The following is a 23,492-nucleotide window of genomic DNA, read 5'->3' on the forward strand; positions in this document are numbered from 1 at the left end:
ACTGAGAAATTTATAAGGCATTGGGGTTGCCCTGGAAACCACAGAGGCACTTTCTGTGGGGCTATAAACTTAGTGTTTTTAAAGTAAAAATAATTCTCAACGGGTTGTTTTACAGGCTCCTTCAGCCAGCTCCAAGCAGCCATTTTCATCCTTAGTATTTGGTAAACCTGACAACCTCCTGCCCAGCCTCCCAGCTAGAGAGATACTCATCAGTTTGGTTTTTAATGGTAGCAGTTGGATAGAGAGCAATGATCTTTTTTATTAACATCTTTATTAGAGTTTAATTGCTTTACATTGTTGTGTTAGTTGCTGCTGTATAACAAAGTGAATCAGCTATACGTATACATATATCCCCATATACCCTCCCTCTTGCGTCTCCCTCCCACCCTCCCTATCCCACTCCTCTAGGATCAGGAATATGTGAGAAAGGACATCACCTTCTACGTCAATCCCCAAACTGCCTACTTCTAAAGCCCCATCTTGATCTGACCGTGTTATCCCTCCAAACCTGCCCCAGTCAGTTGGTTTCATTATGGTCTCTGTCTGCTTAGACTCTTTCCCTGCCTTGTGCTCACCCATCTACTCCACTGTACTTATCTATATCCTGCTCATTTTAAGGCTTGGCTCAACTTTACTTCCTTTATACCTTCCCTATGCACCTACTCCAACTTACCTACACTACTTCTCCAAAAGCTTTTAGATCTATTAATCAGTTCCACACAACTTAATGCCAAATTATTCACTATTTTTTCATGTATTTTAAATTTGGAGTCTCTAATGAGATTGTAAACTTGTTGATATTAAACCTTTTAAAGACAAGAGTTTCATTCTAAAGGTTCAGCTCACTTTGCATATGAACACTTTCCTTACCCTCTCCATGTGATTCATCCCTGCCTGATGACACACTCTCTCAAGCCTCACTCTACCCATGCAGACCTTTACCATAGCACCTGGAACTAATTCTTTTTTGGGGGAATTTTATTTTATTTTTTTATACAGCAGGCTCTTATTAGTTATCCACTTTATACGTATTAGTGTATATATGTCATTCCCAATCTCCCAATTCATCACACCACCCCACCCCCACCCCCGCCGCTTTCCCCCCTTGGTGTCCATACATTTGTTCTCTACATCTGTATCTCAATTTCTGCCCTGCAAACTGGTTCGTCTCTACCATTTTACTAGGTTCCACAGATATGCGTTAATATACGATATTTGTTTTTCTCTTTCTGACTTACTTCACTCTGTATGACAGTCTGTAGAGCTGTCCACATCTCTAAAATGGGCCAGTTCCATTCCTTTTTATGGCTGAGTAATATTCCATTCTATAAGTGTACCACATTTTCTTTATCCATTTGTCTGTCGATGGGCATTAACTTGCTTCCATAACCTGGCTATAGTAAACAGTGCTGCAATGAACATTGGGGTGTATGTGTCTTTTTGAATTATGGTTCTCTCTGGGTACATGCCCAGTTGTGGGATTGCTGGGTCATATGGTAATTCCATTTTTAGTTTTTTAGAGAACCTCCATACTCTTTCCATAGTAGCTGTATCAATTTACATTCCCACCAACAGTGCAGGAAGGTTCCCTTTTCTCCACACCCTCTCCAGCATTTGTTGTTTGTAGATTTTCTGATGATGCCCATTCAGACTGGGCTGAGGTGATACCTCATTGTAGTTTTGATTTGCATTTCTCTAATAATTAGTGATGTTGAGCAGCTTTTCATGTGCTTCTTGGCCATCTGTATGTCTTCTTTGGAGAAATGTCTATTTAGGTCCTCGGCCCATTTTTGGATTGGGTAGTTTGTTTTTATAATATTGAGCTGCCTGAGCTGTTTATATATTTTTCAGATTAATTCTTTGTCCGTTGATTTGTTTGTAAATATTTTCTCCCATTCTGAGGGTTGTCTTTTCATCTTATTTGTAGTTTCCTTTGCTTTGCAAAAGCTTTTAAGTTTCATTAAGTCCCATTTGCTTATTTTTGTTTTTATTTCCATTACTCTAGGAAGTGGATCAAAAAAGATCTTGCTGTGATTTATGTCAAAGAGTGTTCTTCCTAGGTTTTCTTCTAAGAGTTTTATAGTGTCTGGTCTTACATTTAGGTGTCTAAAACATTTTGAGTTTATTTTTGTGTATGCTGTTAGGGAGTGTTCTAATTTCATTCTTTTACATGTAGCTGTCCAGTTTTCCCAGCACCTTATTGAAGAGACTGTCTTTTCTCCATTGTATATCCTTGCTTCCTTTGTCATAGATTAGTTGACCATAGATGTGTGGGTTTATCTCTGGGCTTTCTGTCCTGTTCCATTGATCTATATTTCTGTTTTTGTGCCAGTACCATTTGTCTTGATTACTGTGGCTTTGCAGTATAGTCTGAAATCAGGGAGTCTGATACCTCTAGCTCCGTTTTTTCCCCACAAGACTGCTTTGGCTATTTGGGGTCTTTTCTGTCTCCATACAAATTTTAAGATTTTTTGTTCTAGTTCTGTAAAAAAATGACATTGGTTATTTGATAGGGGTTGCATTGAATCTGTACATTACTTTGGGTAGTATAGTCATTTTCACATTATTGATTCTTCCAATCCAAGCACATGGTATATCTCTAAATCTGTTTGCATCATCTTTAATTTCTTTCATCAGTGTCTTACAGTTTTCTGCATACAAGTCTTTTGTCTCCCTAGGTAGGTTTCTTCCTAGGTAAATTATTCTTTTTGTTGCCATGCTAAATGAGAGTGTTTCCTTAATTTCTCTTTCAGATTTTTCATCATTAGTATACAGGAATGCAAGAGACTTCTGTGTATTAATTTTGTATCCTGCAACTTTACCAAATTCACTGATTAGCTCTAGTAGTTTTCTGGTGGCATCTTTAGGATTCTCTATGTATAGTATCATGTCACCTGCCAACAGTGACAGTTTTACTTCGTCTTTTCCAATTTGTATTCCTTTTATTTCTTTTTCTTCTCTGATTGCCGTGACTAGGACTTCCCAAACTATGTTGAATAATAGTGGTGAGAGTGGACATCCTTTCTTCTCCTGATCTTTGAGGAAATGCTATAAGTTTTTCACCATTGAGAATGATTTTTGCTGTGGGTTTGTCATATATGGCCTTTGTTATGTTGAGGTAGGTTCCCTCTATGTCCACTTTCTGGAGAGTTTTTAAGCATAAATGGGTGTTGAAATTTGTCAAAAGTTTTTACTGCATCTATTGAGATGATCATATGGTTCTTCTTCAATTTGTTAATAGGGTATACCAGAGTGATTGATTTGCGTATATTGCAGAATCCTTGCATCACTGGGATAAATCCCAATTGGTGATGGTGTATGATTCTTTTAATGTGCTGTTGGATTCCTTTTGCTAGTATTTTGTTGAGGATTTTTGCAACTATATTCGTCAGTGATATTGGCCTGTAATTTTCATTTTTTGTAGCATCTTTGTCTGGTTTTGGTATCAGGGTGATGGTGGCCTCATAGAATGAGTTTGCAAGGGTCTCCTGCAGAGGCAGGGTTGGGGAGCTGTGGCTCACTGTGAGGACAAGGACACTGTCAGCAGAAGTTCTGAGAAGTATTCCTTGGCGTGAGCCCTCCGAGAGTCCACTGTTATCCCCACCAAAGAGCCGGGTAGACTCCAGTGTTGGGTCGCTTCAGGCCAAACAACCAACAGGGAAGGAACCCAGCCCCACCCCTCAGCAGACAAGCATATTAAAGTTTTACTGAGATCTGCCCACCAGAGCAATACCCACCTCTACCCACCACCTGTCCCTCCCATCAGGAAACTCGAACAAGCCTCTTAGATAGCCTCATCCACCAGAGGGCAGGAAGCAGAAGCAAGAAGAAATACAATCCTACAGGCTGTGGACCAAAAAACACATTCACAGAAAGATAGACAAGATGAAAAGGCAGAGGGATATGTACCAGATGAAGGAACAAAATAAAACCCAAGAGAAACAACTAAATGAAGTGGAGATAGGAATCCTTCCAGAAAAAGAATTCAGAATAATGATAGTGAAGATGATCCAGGACCTTAGAAAAAGAATGGAGGCAAAGATTGAGAAGATGCAAGAAATGTTTAACAAAGACCTAGAAGAATTAAAGAACAAACACCTAGAAGGATTAAAGAACAAACAAACAAAGATGAACAATACAATAACTGAAATGAAAAATACACTAGAATGAATCAATAGCAAAATAACTGAGGCAGAGAACAGATAAGTGACCTGGAAGACAGAATGGTGAAATTCACTGCTACGGAACAGAAAAAAGAAAAAAGAATGAAAAGAAATGAAGACAGCCTAAGAGACCTTGGGAAAACATTAAATGCAACAACATTCACATTATAGGGGTCCCAGAAGGAGAAGAGAGAGAGAAAAGACCCGAGGAAATATTTGAAGAGGTTATAGTTGAAAACGTTCCTAACATGGGAAAGGAAATAGCCACCTGAGTCCAGGAAGTGCAGAGAGTCCCAGGCAGGATAAACCCAAGGAGAAACACGCTGAGACACATAGTAATCAAACTAACAAAAATTAAAGACAAAAAAAAATTATTGAAAGCAACAAGGGAAAAATGACAAATAACATACAAGGGATCTCTCATAAGGTGAACAGCTGATTTCTCAGCAGAAACTCTACAAGCCAGAAGGGAGTGGCATGCTATATTTAAAGTGATGAAAAGGAAGAACCTACAAACAAGATTACTCTACCCAACAAGGACTTCATTCAGATTCCATGGAGAAATCAAAAGCTTTACAGACAAGCAAAAGCTAAGAGAATTCAGCACCACCAAGCCAGCTTTACAACAAATGCTAAAGGAACTTCTCTAAGTGAAAAACACAAGAGAAGAAAAGGACCTACAAAAACAAACCCATAACAATTAAGAAAATAGTCATAGGAACATATATATATCGATAATTACCTTAAATGTAAGTGGATAAAATGCTCCAACCAAAAGACACAGGCTCACTGAATGGATACAAAAACAAGACCCATATATATGCTGTCTACAAGAGACCACTTCAGACCTAGGGACACATACAGACTGAAAGTGAGGGGATGGAAAAAGATATTCCATGCAGATGAAATCAAAAGAAAGCTTGAGCAGCAATACTCATACCAGATAAAATAGAGTTTAAAATAAAGAATGTTACAAGACACAAGGAAGGACACTACATAATGATCAAGGGATTGATCCAAGAAGAAGATATAACAATTGTAGATATATATGCACCCAACACAGGAGAATCACAAAACATAAGGCAACTGCTAACAGCTATAAAAGAGGAAATCGACAGTAACACAATAATAGTGGGGGACTTTAACACCTCACTTACACCAATGGACAGATCATCCAAACAGAAAATTAATAAGGAAACACAAGCTTTAAATGACACAATAGACCAGATAGATTTAATTGATATTTATAGGACATTCCATCCAAAAACAGCAGATTACACTTTCTTCTCAAGTGCACAGGGAATATTTTCCAGGATAGATCACATCTTGGGTCACAAATCAAGCCTGAGTAAATTTAGAGAAAATTGAAATCATATCAAGCATCTTTTCTGACCACAACGCTATGAGATTAGAAATGAATTACAGGGGAAAAAACTGTAAAAATCACAAACACATGGAGGCTAAACAATACGTTACTAAATAACCAAGAGATCACTGAGGAAATCAAAGAGGAAATCAAAAAATAACCAGAGACAAATTACAACAAAAACACGATGATCCAAAACCTATGGGATGCAGCAAAAGCAGTCCTAAGAGGGAAGTTTATAGCAGTACAAGCCTACCTCATGAAACAAGAAAATTCTCAAATAAACAATTTAACCTTACACTTAAAGGATCTAGAGAAAGAAGAACAAACAAAACCCAAAGTTAGTAGAAGGAAAGAATTTATCAAGGTCAGAGCGAAATAAATGAAATAGAAACAAAGAAAACAATAGCAAAGATCAATTTAAAAAGTGGTTCTTTGAGAAGATAAACAAAATTGATAAACCATTAGCCAGACTCATCTAGAAAAAGAGGGAGAAGACTCAAATCAATTAAATTAGAAATGAAAACGGAGAAGTTACAACAGAAACCACAGAAATACAAAGCATCCTAAGAGACTACAAGCAACTCTATGCCAACAAAATGGACAACCTGGAAATAAATGGACAAATTCTTTGAAAAGTATAACCTTCCAAGACTGAACCAGGAAGAAATAGAACATATGAACAGACCAATAACAAGTAATGAAGTTGAAACTGTGATTAAAAATCTTCCAACAAACAAAAGTCCAGGACCATATGGCTTCACAGGTGAATTCTAACAAGCATTTAGAGAAGAGCTAACACCCATCCTTCTGAAACTCTTCCAAAAAATTGCAGAGGAAGGAACACTCCCAAACTCATTGTATGAGGCCACCATCACCCTGATACCAAAACCAGACAAATATGCTACAAAAAATGAAAATTACAGACCAATATCACTGATGAATATAGATGCAAAAATCCTCAACAAAATACTAGCAAACAGAATCCGACAACACATTAAAAGAATCATACACCATGATCAAGTGCGATTTATCCCAGGAACGCAAGGATTCTTCAACATATGCAAATCAATCAATGTGATATACCATATTAACAAATTGAAGAAGCATAATCATATGATCATATCAATAGATGCAGAAAAAGCTTTTGACAAAATTCAACACCCATTTATGATAAAAACTCTCCAGAAAGTGGACATAGAGGGAAACTACCTCAACATAATAAAAGCCATATATGACAAACCCACTGCAAACATCATTCTCAATGGTGAAAAACTTACAGCATTTCCTCAAAGATCAGGAGAAGACAAGGATGTCCACTCTCACCACTATTATTCAAAATAGTTTTGAAAGTCCTAGCCATGGCAATCAGAGAAGAAAAAGAAATAAAAGGAATACAAATTGGAAAAGACGAAGTAAAACTGTCACTGTTGGCAGATGACATGATACTATACATAGAGAATCCTAAAGATGCCACCAGAAAACTACTAGAGCTAATCAGTGAATTTGGTAAAGTTGCAGGATACAAAATTAATACACAGAAGTCTCTTGCATTCCTGTATACTAATGATGAAAAATCTGAAAGAGAAATTAAGGAAACACTCTCATTTAGCATGGCAACAAAAAGAATAATTTACCTAGGAAGAAACCTACCTAGGGAGACAAAAGACTTGTATGCAGAAAACTGTAAGACACTGATGAAAGAAATTAAAGATGATACAAACAGATTTAGAGATATACCATGTACTTAGATTGGAAGAATCAATAATGTGAAAATGACTATACTACCCAAAGCAATCTACAGATTCAATGCAATCCCTATCAAATTACCAATGTCATTTTTTTACAGAACTAGAACAAAAAATCTTAAAATTTGTATGGAGACAGAAAAGACCCCAAATAGCCAAAGCAGTCTTGTGGGGAAAAAATGGAGTTGGAGGTATCAGACTCCCTGATTTCAGACTATACTGCAAAGCCACAGTAATCAAGACAAATGGTACTGGCACAAAAACAGAAATATAGATCAATGGAACAGGACAGAAAGCCCAGAGATAAACCCACACATCTATGGTCAACTAATCTATGACAAAGGAGGCAAGGATATACAATGGAGAAAAGACAGTCTCTTCAATAAGGTGCTGGGAAAACTGGACAGTTACATGTAAAAGAATGAAATTAGAACACTCCCTAACAGCATACACAAAAATAAACTCAAAATCGATTAGAGACCTAAATGTAAAACCGACACTATAAAACTCTTGGAAGAACACTCTTTGACATAAATCACAGCAAGATCTTTTTTGATCCACCTCCTAGAGTAATGGAAATAAAAACAAAAATAAGCAAATGGGACCTAATGAAACTTAAAAGCTTTTGCAAGGGAAAGGAAACTACAAACAAGACGAAAAGACAACCCTCAGAATAGGAGAAAACATTTGCAAATGAATCAACGGACAAGGGATTAATCTGCAAAATATATAACCAGTTCATGCAGCTCAATATTAAAAAAACAAACAACCCAATCCAAAAATGGGCAGAAGACCTAAATAGACATTTCTCCAAAGACATACAGATGGCCAAGAAGCACGTGAAAAGCTGCTCAACATCACTAATCATTAGAGAAATGCAAATCAAAACTACAATGAGGTATCACCTCAGTCCAGTCAGAATGGGCATCATCAGAAAATCTACAGACAACAAATGCTGGAGAGGGTGTGGAGAAAAGGGAACCCTCTTGCACTGTTGGTGGGAATGTAAATTGATACAACCACTATGGAGAACAGTATGGATGTTCCTTAAAAAAACTAAAAGTAGAATTACCATATGACCCAGCAATCCCACTACTGGGCATATACCCAGAGGAAACCATAATTCAAAAAGAGTCATGTACTCCAAAGTTCATTGCAGCACTATTTACAAGAGCCAGGTCATGGAAGCAACCTAAATGCCCATCGACAGACGAATGGATAAAGGAGATGTGGTACACATATACAATGGAATATTACTTCGCCATAAAAAGGAACGAAATTGGGTCATTTGTAGAAATGTGGATAGATGTAGAGACTGTCATACAGAGTGAAGTAAGTCAGAAAGAGAAAAACAAATATCATGTATTAACGCATATATGTGGAACCTAGAAAAATTGTCCAGATGAACCGGTTTGCAGGGCAGAAATTGAGACACAGATCTAGAGAACAAACATATGGACACCAAGGGGGAAAGGGGCCAGGGGGGTGGTGGTGGTGTAAGAATTGGGAGATTGGGATTGACATATATACACTAATATGTATAAAATGGATAACTAATAAAACCTGCTGTGTGAAAAAATTAATAAAATAAAATTCAAGGAAAAAAAAGAAACTTTTCTTTGCATGTTTACCACTACACATAATGGTCATGAGCTCTTGAAAGCGTCTGTGTACAAAGATGGAATCTGTATAACACAGTGCTCTTTTATGACGACATGCCCTTTATAGCACTTGCTGTGTGATGACTCAGTTCAATTATTCCACCACTTGTCTTTATTTGTACCACTTGTAAAACTTTCCCTAATTTATACATGAAGGCTCCACTTGGATTGAACACATTATTCATGTATTATATATGCTTCTTGTGTTTTTTTTTCTCTCATTGGCCTATAACAATCAAAGTAGTTCATAACTCCCTTGCATCACATTGCTTTCTACAAACAAATGAAAGTCTCGATGGATTGACTTTTCTATGAAATGTCTTTTAATTTTGAACTATCTCTCCAAAAAAAGAAGTTTGACTTTGGTAAAAGAGTTAAACATGAGTGCTACTTTGAACACATAGCTCACCATATAGTGGCCCTGGTGAGCAGAGGTAATTTTCACACATAGAAATTAATGCTATTATTTAGGGACATGGATTTTAAACCTATGCAGGGACACTGAAAGGGATGTATCTCTGTGAAAGAAGGATTAGAAAAACTCTCCCCACTGTCTCAGGGAGATTCAAAGGGAATTTGTCAATGCTTAGGTCTTTAGGTATGAAAAACAAAACAAAACAACAAATCAAAAATCCCAAGTTTTCTCCATGTATAGGTTTGGAACTTCCAGCATGGTCCAGGAAAAACTGCCCTGCCCCCACTCCTGAAATGAAAAAGTTAATGTAAAAACTTGTCCCCATTGGTGGTACCACTCAGCAGCCTGGAAAAAACAAAAATCAAATAAACAAATAAGCTACTTTGGAGAGTACTTCCAAATCCAAGTCTTCACTGAAAAAAATTCCCACTGAAGATAAACTCACATTTTTAAAATTACAAAACAAAGGAGGAAACAATTCACCATGTGTGAAAGTTATCAGATTCAATAAACAGCAGATTGATACATTCTCAAAATGTCCCTCCCCCAAACTTCAGCTTACAGCACTACAAAATACAAATGTTTAAAATAGTTTAAGAGATAAGAAAAAATAGAAAGCATAGGAAAATGATATACTATAAAAGGTAAGCTTTAAAAAACAGAACTTTTAAAAATAAAAATTGAAAAATATAGTTGTAACTTGAAACCTTTATTCCCTAAATAGAGAATTCATGACCTAAGTTATAGATCTCAGGAAACGTATACAGTATGTGAATCTCAAAGGGTTTATTTAAGAAATGGAAAACATGAAAGAGAGTTTAAGAGACATGGAAGAAAAAGGGAGATGTCCAATGTCTATCTAATAGGAATTTCCAAGGAGAGACTGGACAGTGAAAGGGAGGCAGTGTTTCAAAAGATAATGACTGAGAATTTTCTTGAATTAATGAAAGACATGAATGCTCAGGACAAAGAATTACAGAACACTTAAATAAAAGAAAATATTAAAACAACCAGGGATTTAAAAAAAATTACACTAAAAGTGAACATTAGTTAAAATGACAGTAGACTCCAACAGAACTGAACAAGTTCGGAGTTAATCGAATAGAAGTTTCAAATCTGTCAACTTAGAATTCTATCCCCAGCTAAATTATCATTCAGTTGGAAGGCTAAAATAAGTAAAATAAATATATTTTAAGACAAAAGTGAGAAAACTTACCACTCACAGATCCTTGCTAAAAGAGCTCCTAAAGGATTTACTCCAGGAAGAAGCAATTTGAATGGAGAAGAAAGGAACAAAGAGGAGTGAGGTTTGGGAGATAAATGAGGACACAATAGTTTCTGACCTCTTGCCCCATTTCTTCCATCTCCTTCCCTTTTCAGAGGGCTTCTGCTTCCCTTCCTAATTTTGAAGTAGGATTACTTTGCCTTTTATCATATCCTCCCCATTTATGGAATTTTCTTCTAGTTTGTACCTTCTTCCCTGGGGCTTCCATCTGGCTTAGCATGCATGATAGATAGTAGGGTACTGGGGAACATGATTAATTAGGAAAAGAAAAATATAACCTGCTTAATATTTTAAAAATCTTAGCCTTATAGTGCTTATATTAATTTTTTTAGACTATCATTGAAATGAAAATACGAAATTTTAAAGACCTGTGTTCAAGGTTCCCAAGGGTTCAAGACCACCAGCTTGAAAGATCTGCTTGATAACATTTGCCTTCTTAACTCATGGGTGTTCTAACTTTTTCCTAGTAGCAGGCTCATTTTCATTGTGTTTATAGGCTTGTCCCAAGCAAACAAGCCAATGTATGTTCATTGTCTCATCAGAAAGTTTTTCATTTGAGGTGGGTCTTGGGTATTATAGATAATTTTCATGGTGTAATTGAGATTATTGTGAAAGACACACCTCAAGAATCGACACACTGCATCTAGCATGCTTTCTGGGTGCAGGGTTTACATTGTCATATAAATCCATGGAGAGCTCAGTTTCCATGTCCTTCCTGTTCAGTAACATTATAAGTACAAATGTTCAAACAGCAGTGAAGTTGTTCTATGGCTAAATAGCAACTTTTACCCTTTAAGAATTGAGCAGCTCTCATTTGACTGGTTCTTTTAGATTCATTTGAAATGTTTGAGAAGAAGAACCTCACCTTCTGAATCTCCGCTTCCATTAAGCAGGAAAGGATAAAGATCGAAACTTAAATGACATTTAAGATTCTGCAGTTTCAAATCTATGCTCTGTCCCTTGCCTTCTCCTTTTAAGTTGCTTTTGTTTTGACACAGTGGGTGGGGAACCGGCAATTCAACTTAATCCACAATGAGCGAGTGGTGAAACACTTATGTCAGTATAAAGAACTGGAAATGCTGTCGTCTAGGTAAGACTTAAGGTAAGCTACCCAGTTGACAATACTTTAGTGTTTCTATAGAAACCTCTTTCTAAAAAGGCCACTTTTCACAATGTAGCATAGATTTCCTGGCCTGATCTGATAAAACATATTCAATGAGATAAATGTCATGCATGGTTCCTATCCTACAAAAAAGAAGACAGGCACAGAGAAATTAGGGGCAGCAATAGCATTGGTAAAGTGAATTCTCATCTATCTCATGGGTAACCTGAAAGATCCTGGCCCATGGTTTCTCCTCCAGTGGTCCTGCTGAGGTCATAGGTGAGGGTGTGTAGAGAGAGGACCAGTTCAGAAGGGGTCTCCCATGACATGCTGAGAAACTTGACCTTAACTCTGAGAGGATTACAGGAAGATGTAAAGGAATATTTTTTCTTTTCAACTAAATAACTTTTTCTTCATAAAACATATTGTCTTCATAAAAATGATACCGCTCATTATATTTAAAATATTCAGCAATATAGTTTTATTAGAGAGTGGATTGAATACACTCCTTTACCTTTACTATCTCCTAAAATACTATTTAACATAGCCCAAAATCCACAAGGACAAAAAAAGTCCAGAAACAAAAACTGGGCAAAAAATTTTGGAGGCTGGAAAGCAAACAGACCAGTGTTAACTGGCTTAGCAGAAGCAAGAAAGGTAAAAACCTATGAAGTCAAGGAAGCCATAGTTATTTTAAATTCCTTTTCTAATACTTCCAATATCTGCTTCATATCTAAGTTTGGTTCTGATGCTTGCTTTGCCTCTTTGGACTTTTTTCTTGTATATTGGTGTATCTTTTCAATTTTTTGTCAGAAGCCTGGTACATTGTATTAGGTAATAGGAATTGAGGTGTGTGAGAGTTTATGGTAATCTGTCTAGGAGTTGAACTTTGTTTAATGTTTGCTGTAGCTATAGGTGCCAGAGGCTTCAGATTCCTCTAGTGTTCTTGGTTTTATATTTTCTATTGACCTTGGGCTTCCCTAAGTTCTCCTTAGAGAGAGCCTGTGTATTGCAGTTTTTTTCAGTTATAACCCACTACTATTACATTGGAGCCTTGCTGGAGTGGTGGTAAGGTGTAGGGGAGGGGGAGGGTCTATAATTTTCCAATTCAGTGTCAATCTTTTATTGGGTCTATGTCTCTTGCCTGTGATTTTCACAAGTATTTATTCTTAGATAGTCCTTCCCTCACTTTAGGTAAGACAGGAAGACTGGAAGGGCTGGAGTGAGAGGAATGTCCTTCCCTCATGAATCTGGGACAAAGTTCTGGTAAAGTTGTTTCTCCTGGAGGGTAGTCCTTTATCATGGAGAAGGCTTTGGGAATATTTCATAATAATTACTCTTCCCCTCACCGTGGCCACAAGGGCATTTTTCTCAGATCTTTACTTTTTTTTTTTGCGGTACGCGGGCTTCTCACTGTTGTGGCCTCTCCCGTTGCGGAGCACAGGCTCCGGACGCACAGGCTCAGCGACCATACTTCATGGGCTCAGCCGCTCCGCGGCATGTGGGATCCTCCCGGACCGGGGCACGAACCTGTGTCCCCTGCATCGGCAGGCGGACTCTCAACCACTGCGCCGCCAGGAAAGCCTGGCAGTTACTTTTAATTGAAAGTAATGTGATGGAAGAAAGAATTCATAAGTATTCCAGAGAATTTGAGGAGTACTAATTGTAGGCCATGTTCTAAAAGCTGATTGTTACAAGGCAGATAAACTGAAAGGAAAACCAACTGCTTGGTGGCTATAAAAACTCAGATTGAATTTGGTCTAATCCCAAGGGAAAGAGAGTACGTGATCCTGAGCTGCCATCTGCTGGCCATGACCAACTAAAAAGAACTAACTGTAAGTTCAATTCCTTACTAAGTGAGAAAAGTGGCAGAGGTTTAGTTTATCTCAGACAAATGATTAGGGCATGAGTTTTCAAATATTTTTACTAGTAGACCTCTTTATCAGAATCTTTATGGTGAGAGCTACAGTAATTTTTACTGATAACTTCCATGAGTGGAGATGGTTTTGTTAGGCTTGTTAGTATTATCTATGGTTCAAATGTGATTCAAGGGCATATGGAGAATTTATTCATTTCTATTTCCTTTTCATATGTTAATCTTTCATAGTTTTATTATTGTGTAATTTTAGTGGCATTAAACTGAACTGATTCAAATTATATAATTAATTATAATCAGCTTCAAGTATTATGATTAATTATAATCTATTAGACCAGAGGTTCCCAAAAAACAATGTGCAGACCAGTTGATCTGGCTGATCACATCAGATTGCCTAGTTTCCATTTCATACTTGCAGAATCAGAATATTTTTGGGTAAAACTGAGGAAGCACTATTTTCTAAAAAAACTCCCTTTGTGATTCTCAGCAAGCTAATTTCAGAGATTATCATACTAGGTTATAAACTCCTTGAGGCAAGGACAATTTCTTATTCATTTTGTATTCTTGAGGCTTAACAATGTCCATCCAGTACACTGTAGGCACCCACAAAAATTAGATAAATGAATGAACAAATGTGTGCAGAGACAAAGTAATTGATTCATGACTCCTGGCAGAGGTTAGAAACACGACAGCTGTGGCCAGAACCTCTTGGCCTTCTAGTTTATGTGTTCTAGCCAATTAGGCAAATATATTTTTGCTGTTGAAAATTTCAGAGATGTTACATACACTCTGGTTCTCTGGGATTAAAGTGGCTGCATGTTGGCCCTGCCAGGTTTTAGAGGATGTGAGTTAAAGAAGATGGAACCAACCTAAGCTGCAACCTCTAAAATTCCATAGAGGTATTGTGGCCTAAGAATGACTTCAGACTGATGATATTTATAAGGCATAAAGAGACAAAGAGGGATTTCTTTATTTGAATAAGCATATACTTTGTTGTAGGGTTATTAATTTCCTTTTCAATAAATAAGTTGACATACAATTGAATTGATTTACCATAAATTATTTGCCTTTTTACATGACAAGAGGACTTAGATGAATCATCTTTTAGCTTCTTAGGCCAAGTTATTCAGCAGCTATGGGACTCTCTTGAACTTAAATATATTTAATTTCAGTAGCAATGTAAGAGGCAGTTACATTATAGGGAGCAGAAAAACTTAAACAAAGAACTAATATTGAAGAGATCCTTTCTGTGCCTGGGAAAAAATTGACCGGTAGCAGTTAACTCTAAAACATAACATAGTAAAACTATCAGGGTTTTTCAATTGAAGTATAATTCATGTACAATGTTATATAAATTATAGGTATACAATATAATGAGTCACAATTTTTAACGGTTATATTCCATTTACAGTTATTATATAATGTTGGCTATATTCCCTATGTTGTATTTATAGTTTATTTTATACCTAATATTGATAGTTCGTACCTCTTAATTGCCTGTCTCTCCCTTATTGCCCCTCCCTCCTTCCTTCTCCCCACTGGTAACCACTAGTTTGTTCTCTGTATCTGTGAGTCTGCTTCTTTTTTGTTACATTCACTGGTTTGTGGTGCTTTTTAGATACCACATATAAGTTATATCATACAGTATTTGTCTTTCTCTGTCTGACTTATTTCACTTAGCATAATGTCCTCCAAGTCCATCCATCTTGCTGCAAATGGCAAAATTTCATTCTTTTTATGGCTGAGTAGTATTCCATTGTGTGTGTGTGTACATATATGCCACATCTTCTTTATCCATTCATCTGTTGATGTACACTTAGGTTGCTGCCATATCTTGGCAATTGTAAATAATGCTGCTATGAACATTGGGGTGCATGTATCTTTTTGAATTAGTGTTTTTTTTTTTTTTTCAGATGTATACCCAGAAGTGGAATTGCTGGGTCATATGGTAGTTCTATTTTTAGTTTTTTGAGAAACCTCCATAATGTTTTCCAGCTGCACCAATTTACATTCTCACCAACGCTGTACAAGGGCTCCCTTTTCCCCACATCCTTGCCAACCTTTGTTATTTGTTAAAACTATCAGATTTGTTTAAGAAAATGGGGTGATCCTCTTATTCTGCAGTCAAAATAAGTAAGATCCCAAAAGTACATGTTATATAACAATAATTTAGTAATTCCTAGGTAAGCATTAGGTGATTATACAAGGGTACATGCTTCCTTGTTCTTTTTTTTGTGTGTGTGGTACGTGGGCCTCTCACTGTTGTGGCTTCTCCCGTTGCGGAGCACAGGCTCCGGACGCACAGGCTTAGTGGCCATGGCTCATGGGCCCAGCCGCTCGGCGGCATGTGGGATCTTCCCGGACCAGGGCACGAACCCGTGTCTCCTGCATGGGCAGGCAGACTCTCAACCACTGCGCCACCAGGGAAGCCCCGCTTCCTTGTTCTTATAAAATGTCATTAGGCAAAAATAATCAGTGTTGAAATTTAGCAGCTTTTTTGGGTATATATTGTTTTAAATTTTTACAAATTTTGAGATAAAATACAAAGCTCATATAATTTCTTACTAGATATCAGAAACATAATTTTAAATATTAATAGAACCAGAAAACAAAAAGAGGAAGCTATTATAGAGGAAAGTGAAATAATATTATTTGGTTAATTGAGAAAATATAGGGGGGATACAGTACTGGAAAAAATAGTATTTTCATAGACTGTGGAACTGAGAGAAGGGTGGGAATTTACTTACCTCCATGTCAATCAAGACACATGAATTGAAATAAAAACTGGAAGAGAAAAAATTAAATATACATTTGTACCCATGTATTTTCTTCCAATTCAGGTACATGGCCATATAATTTGAATATTAAAGAATAGGTCATTCTTCTTGGAAATTATCTGTGACAAGCAAGAAATCTAAAATTAAAAAATAAAAAACAGCACACGTGGAAGTTTTGGAAACTTTGTAAAAAATACAAACTCTTTCAAAGAGTGAAAACTTACTAGATTCTGTTTATTTTACCTTGAAGGAATGTTTTTATCAAAAGTTATCAAAGAATGAAAAAAATGCAAATGGATGCAAAGACTCGCATTTATCACATGTTCCTAGAAATGATAAAAAGAATGAAAAAGCACATCAGCAAAATGTTAAATATTCAAAATTGAAATTGGATTTGAAAAGTATATATGCAACTGTTGGTGCTGTGGAATAGAGACTATACTTAGAGGGTAAAATATAAAACCAGATAATTAACACAATAGCAGACTCATTACATGAGATTATTTGAATAAGGCAAGATATGCTAAATATTGCTCAATTGTTTTAGTTATAACCTTCATAGAACCCATGTAAAAGAGATAACAATTACTGTTAGATTTGTGGATTTCTAAAATCCACTCTTTCTGTATATGAACATAGATTTTGCTCAGCAAATGACACAACTGGAGAATTATCAGATCTACATATCTAGTGGGCTACTTGTAAACACAGAACAGAAACCAAAATCATGTCAAGGGAAGAGATCTTTGTGATTTGTGATGATTCTCTCCATGATGAGAGCATGTTGGCCAAAGTAAAGCTTCCCTGAAGGCTGAATTCAAAGTAAATGCCAAAAAAGCTTCTGACAGCAGTGTAGAAATTGTGACCGTGAAAAAAAATACTGTTACCTGACTAAAGTTTGAAATGCTACATTTTTCTTTTTTGCGGTACGCGGGCCTCTTACTGCTGTGGCCTCTCCCGTTGTGGAGCACAGGCTCCGGACGCACAGGCTCAGCGGCCATGGATCAGCCACTCCGCAGCATGTGGGACCTTCCCGGACAGGGGCACGAACCCGTGAACCCGTGAACCCGTGTCCCCCGCATCGGTATGCGTTCTCTCAACCACTGCGCCACCAGGGAAGCCCTGAAATGCTATAGTTTTGAGGTGAAGATGTTACGGCAAATTGAAAATGATCTATCCTTAAGAAAAAATACATAACTTCTGGTTCATAGGTTGATATTGGAAAAAAATTTGGTTCAAATAATAATTTCAGCAGTAATAATGATATTATTATTAATATACTACTACTACTATTATTCATAGCTTGGAAGTCACAGATATGATAGTGTCACAATTTTGTAAATGAAAAGCCAAATGGATTTTGACAGGAAGTTTCTCAAAAAGTAATTCTAGAGAATTCCATATCCCTGTTGTACGTTCTTCAAACTTAATGGTGAAAAACACAGCAAAAATCTTTTTTTATACATTTGAAATTTTCATATCATCTAAGAACTATACATCTACCTTTTAGTTCATTGAAACATGGAAAGGTATTAAAATATTAATTTTGAAATCATTATAAAAATAAATGATGTGAAAGTCCAGTTGAGGTCATCCTGTCACTAAAACTCAATTAGAGGCAATAAACAATGCTCTTTTATAAATTATTGATATTTTTAAAGCTAAATTTTCTGGATAAAGGTTAGAATGCTAGCCAAAGATATACTTTTGAAAATACCTATGTTTAAATGTATTTTCTCAGCACTATTTTTGTATGCCTCTTTTGGTGTGGATATTTTATATTTTAAAACATTTTTATTGAAAATATAACATACCTATAGAAAACGATATAAAACAAGTATAGAACTTATGAAGTATTACGAGGCCAACATTCTTATGACTAGCACCTAGGTCAATAAATAGAACTGTGCCCTCTATTCCCATCATTCTTTGAACTCTTTTTAAAATTTTGTTGGCACCTCAAGACATTCTAGGCTCATCCTGTACTTTTCCTGCCCCATCCCCAGAATTAGTTATTTCTCCAAAGAGCTGTGGTTCATTTGATTGGAAAAAAGGGTATTTACAGACCAAGATCTGGGCGGCAGTTGGGCTCATCACTACTGGGTATCATTGCTTCTATGCTTTTGCAGATAAGATAATCTTTAAAAAACAGTTTTAAAGTACAGAAAGCACATAATGGTCTTTTCAAATTTTAGAGACATATGTAATTTGAAGAATTTTGATGATGAACAACCATAACTATGTAAAAATTAAAGACTAATGATGAATAATATTAAGTGGGTTATAATATATGAGGAACTGATATTACATCCTTCTCCCCCTAAATTTTAATAAAGCCCCTGCCCCCACTGAAGTTTTGCCTGTATTTGTAGTAGTAGTTACCAGGCATATCTCCATATACTTTTTAGCCCTTTGGGGCCTTTTTTTTTTCTTTTAAAGTATTTATTTATTTATTGGCTGCGCCGGGTCTTCGTTGTGGCACGCGGGAACTTTGTTGCTGCGTGCGAGATCTTCTTTGCGGCATGTGGGATCTTTAGTTGCAGTATGCGGGATCTAGTCCCCTGACCAGGGATTGAACTTGGGCCCCCTGCATTGGGAGCGCAGGGTCTTAACCACTGGACCACCAGGGAATTCCCAGGAGCTTTTTGAATATTGGCTGGTAGTGGAGGATGTAGTCTGAAAATTAAAATGTGTTAACAACTATTTAATGTCCTCAATGTCACTGAACATCTGTCTCAGGGTCATTTCTACAGAAAACAGGTTATTGGAGTAAATAAGCATTGAAACCATCATAAAAATGTTATTTTATCCAATCAGGATGTGAATTATTGTTATTACCAATCATTAAATCCATTAGTGACTTTGGAATGTGATATTGAGTTTTTTATTGTGATTAAGCTTTGAATTTTCTTATTTTATGTCAAAAATTTGACATATATAATGAACAAAATAATTTCCATTGAGTTCTATTTAATTTTCTGAATAGTTTCTGTTCTTACACGTGGATACCATGTCTTAACCTTTCTAAAAATATTAATTTTTGAAGATTTATTTTGCTCTTTGCATTCGTTAGTTTTAGCTTCCAACTTTTTAGTTAAAGGATTTCCTCAAATGTTTGGTGGTCTTTGCTTATTATTTCATATATGAGTAAGGCTGATCAGAAACAAGTGTTTGGAAGGCCTTATTAATTGGTAGGTTTCACTGAAGAGCCGGGGGAGGTCAGTGACTTGCCATTTATTTGGTCGCTGCCTAAATGCCATCATATCCAGGTCTTTCTCTTATGCCAGTTGGCTTCCTGAGAGACAAACGGTCCAGTTTTTTGCCTGAGGCATGTATATGCTTGGCTGCTTCAGATTTAGGAGAAAAGTGAGAATTAGAGTTGAGAACCTCATTGTTCGTATATACCCTTAAAAATTAAAATAATTTTAAAAATTGTGGTAAAGTACACATAAAATTTGCCATTTAAACCAGTTTAAAGTGTATAGTTCAGTGGCATTAAGTATATTCACATCCTTGTGCAACCAACCTCCAGAACTCTTTTCATCTTACAAAACTGAAACTCTCTACCCTCTAAACAGCAATTCCCCATTTCCCCTCCCCCCAGCCCCTGGCAACCACCGTTTTACTTTCCATCTCTATAAATCTGACTACTTTATGTACCTTATATAAGTGGAATCAGATGGTATTTGTCTTTTTGTGACTGTCTTATCTCATTTAGCCTCATGTCTTCAAGGTTCGTCTACGTTGTAGCATTGTCAGAATTTCCTTCCTTCTTAAGGATGAATAATATTCCATTGTATGCATATACCGCATTTTGTTTATCTACCATTTGTGGATGGACACTTGGCTTGCTTCCACCTTTTGGCTATTGTGAATAATGCTGCTATGAACATGGGAATGCAGGTCTCTTCCAGACCGTGCTTTCAATTCTTTAGTGTGTATATCCAGAAGTAGAATTGCTAGATCTTGTGGTAGTTCTATTTTTAACTTTTAGTGGATGTATATATTCTTTTATATAACCTCTCCATATTGAGCTTTACTCTCTACCACATCTAGTGATTCTTGAGTGTGGAGATTTTCCAGTTCACCTGCTCCCCCACTCCCTCACCCTCCATCCTCTGTTTAGGGAATGGGCTTGTGGTTTGGGCATTCATCTGGCTTTGTGGGGTTGGAAGGGGAATTTGAGGGTCCAAATACTCTACATGGGAACTTTGAACTTAATTTCCCTGTTTTCCTTGCCACAACTCTGCCCTCACCCCTCTCTAGTGTATATTTGTGCTCTAGGTAAATGTACCAGAAAAACCAATTCACTGAAAGCCAATTCACTTAAATGGCCAACTTGCAAATAACTTTTCTTTTAATTCTTTATTTTTACTTATTTTGTCTTCATGATAGCCTTTTAAGGCAATTCAATTTGACCCTGCTCCAGTTCCCTACTGCTGCAGCTACAGTCTGACGGGCTAGAAAAAGGGGAAAACACAGAAGGACATAAGAAGAATACAGAATATTCATTTTTATTCCTACGGAGTTACCCTGCAGTGGACAGAAATCAGAAGTTGTTAACTAGCTGTTTGATTTTGGGGCAAACCATTTGGCTCCCTGGGCTGATACATGCAAAACGAGGATCACAATTATAATTCACAGATGGGTGTGTGTATATGTGTGTGGGGCGGGGGGTGGGGCGGTGTGTGTCTGTGTGTGTGTGTGTGTGTGGCGGGGGGTGGAGGGGCGCGCAGTGGTGTTAGCGCCCGGTTCGCGGAGGAAAACCCAGAGCAAAGTTACGGCCTTTAAGTATTAAGTTGTACGACCTCACCATAGTAACAGCAACTAGCACGCATGCGTGTATTTAAAGCGCCGGCGTGCTTTAGGAACCACTCAGCCCCGCCCTCTTCCTCAGATTGCCCGGTTTCCGTTTCCCCCGAGCCTGCTCCGCTCCGCTCTGTGGATTCCGAGTCGCCAATCACCGCCCACTTTTTTCTAGCTGTGAACACCGCGCATGCCCACGTTTCGAAAGCCCGGGGGCGGGCTTGTGGTTTCGCGTATGCGTAGTCGTCTTCTTTCCCCACGCTGGTTCCTCGTCGTCTTAGTGCCGTACGTCCTCCTGGCCTGATCCCGTGTTTGGGCACCGTGTGCGCTGTCGCCACCGCCGCGATGGGTAAAACTTCCGCCTCTCAGGGTCCAGGAGCTCGGCCCGACCCGGTGCGGAGCTTCAATCGTTGGAAGAAGAAACACAGCCACAAGCAGAGCCAAAAAAAACAGTTGAGGAAGCAGCTGAAGAAGCCCGAGTGGCAGGTCGAGCGCGAGGTTATCAGCCGCCTCATGCAGAACTTTGAGAAGGTGAGGCCGGCGCCGGGGAGGGGGCGCGGGCCGGCTGCGGGGCTACATGTCCCTGCCGCGCTGGGCTGCACAGACGAGGGGGCCGACCTGTCACTGGTACCCTGCCTGGGGAACAAGCCGTTAGTTCCGGAGAAGGGAGTGGGGAGAGAGGTGCCAGCCGGGGCCCTGTTGAGGCCACAGGTGGGCTGCTGGGTGCCACAACCCAGGCCTCCTGACCGTCCAGGCCGCTCTTCTGCTCACCACACTTGTCTTGATAAAATGATGGAAATGCAGTGGTACTTAAGCATAGGGAGATTAATTGCTATAATAGGTATTAGAAATATTCATAAAACTAATACTAACAACAGTAATGGTAAATAATGACACATTTTAAGCCACTCACCATGTGCTTCCCATTAATTATTTGACTTGATCTGAGGCATTGGGTCTTATTTCCATTTTACAGATGAGAACATTGAGGCTCCAAGAGGGTAAGAAACTTGTCTGGAACCTAGACTCATGTCTTTATGATTCCAAAGCCTTTGCTTTTAATCGTTATGCTAGTCTTGCATCTCTCATCACCATCCTTCCTATGCTTATTTTTTCTACTTGTTTCATGTCCCCATCCAATAATTGCTATAGAAAAGCTGGACTCATGGTCTGTTTCTGGTACCTGCCATCCCACAATGTAGCTGATGTTCCCAGATGAATGTAGTAGTTATCCTGTAGTTATCATTTTCTTTTTTCTTTTTTTTTTATTTTTTGCGTTATGCGGGCCTCTCACTGTTGAGGCCTCTCCCATTGCGGAGCACAGGCTCCGGACGCGCAGGCTCAGCAGCCATGGCTCACGGGCCTAGCTGCTCCGCGGCATGTTGGATCTTCCCGGACTGGGGCACGAACCCGTATCCCCTGCATCGGCAGGCGGACTCTCAACCACTGCGCCACCAGGGAAGCCCCTGTAGTTATCATTTTGACTTCTAGATCTCTTCCCAGCTCACGCTTCTTGGGGCTGCCACTACCCCTTCTTTTCCTTCCTCCTAAATTCCACGTCTGTTGGCCTTCACCCACCTCACGTAGCCTTTCAGTGATTGCCCCCTTCTAGTGCAGTGTAATCGGGGATTTAACATATGGAATATATCTGGAATTAAAGTCATCATGTGTCATGCTGGTATAGCTTTTCTTTAAACAACTATTAGATCAAAAGTAAGGTTAGATGGAGCTTAGAGTTTGTTTTGGGCTTTTAAGTTAAGATGATGATTTGATTCTGGCTTTTGGTTGCCCGATGAGTGACTTTGGGCAAGTTACTTTGCTTCTCTTGTCTTTAAAAGGCATAATAATATCTACCTTATAAGTTATGGGCAGTTAGTAAGAATGCATGTAAAGTATTCTGCACAGTGCCTGACGCATAAATATTCCATATATAACCTGTTACATTATTACTGCTGCTGTATACACAGCACCTCAAGAAGCCACTGTAAGGTAAATTACTGTCAGATTGCATTTTGGGCCCTTCTTCATCTGACTGGAATTACTTCAGGAGGAGAGCCTCATCCCTTGCTTCTTCTCACTCTGTTCTCTTCTCTTGTGTAATCCCAAGGTTTATTCTTGTGACTCTTCCTTCTTGCATTCTACCCAGAGCTCTTCTGAGTTCATATCCTTTTTTTTTTTTTCTGACTGTGCTGGATGTCTTTATTTGTGTCATAGGATACCTTAAATGCTGCAGATCTAAAACTGAGTTCATTATCTTTTTCTTCTAAATTCACAATCCTGTGTATTATTTCCG

General features: G+C 38.0%; 1 protein-coding gene across 2 annotated transcripts in view; it reads left to right on the top strand.

The window, feature by feature from the left end:
• Positions 1-21,437: 21,437 nt before the first annotated feature.
• The window catches only part of DDX10 (DEAD-box helicase 10), a 288,366-nt gene continuing 286,311 nt past the window's right edge, over positions 21,438-23,492 (top strand). Inside the window, exon 1 of one of the 2 annotated variants that reach the window (XM_033410182.2) lies at positions 21,438-21,730. In XM_033410182.2, the coding sequence (XP_033266073.1) occupies positions 21,545-21,730 (186 nt within the window). In that variant the 5' untranslated portion in view covers positions 21,438-21,544. The remainder of the gene's footprint in view (positions 21,731-23,492) is intronic. The other variant, XM_004282265.3, reaches the window with a different exon arrangement.

Source organism: Orcinus orca, chromosome 8, assembly GCF_937001465.1.
Source record: "Orcinus orca chromosome 8, mOrcOrc1.1, whole genome shotgun sequence".
Taxonomy (NCBI): domain Eukaryota; kingdom Metazoa; phylum Chordata; class Mammalia; order Artiodactyla; family Delphinidae; genus Orcinus; species Orcinus orca.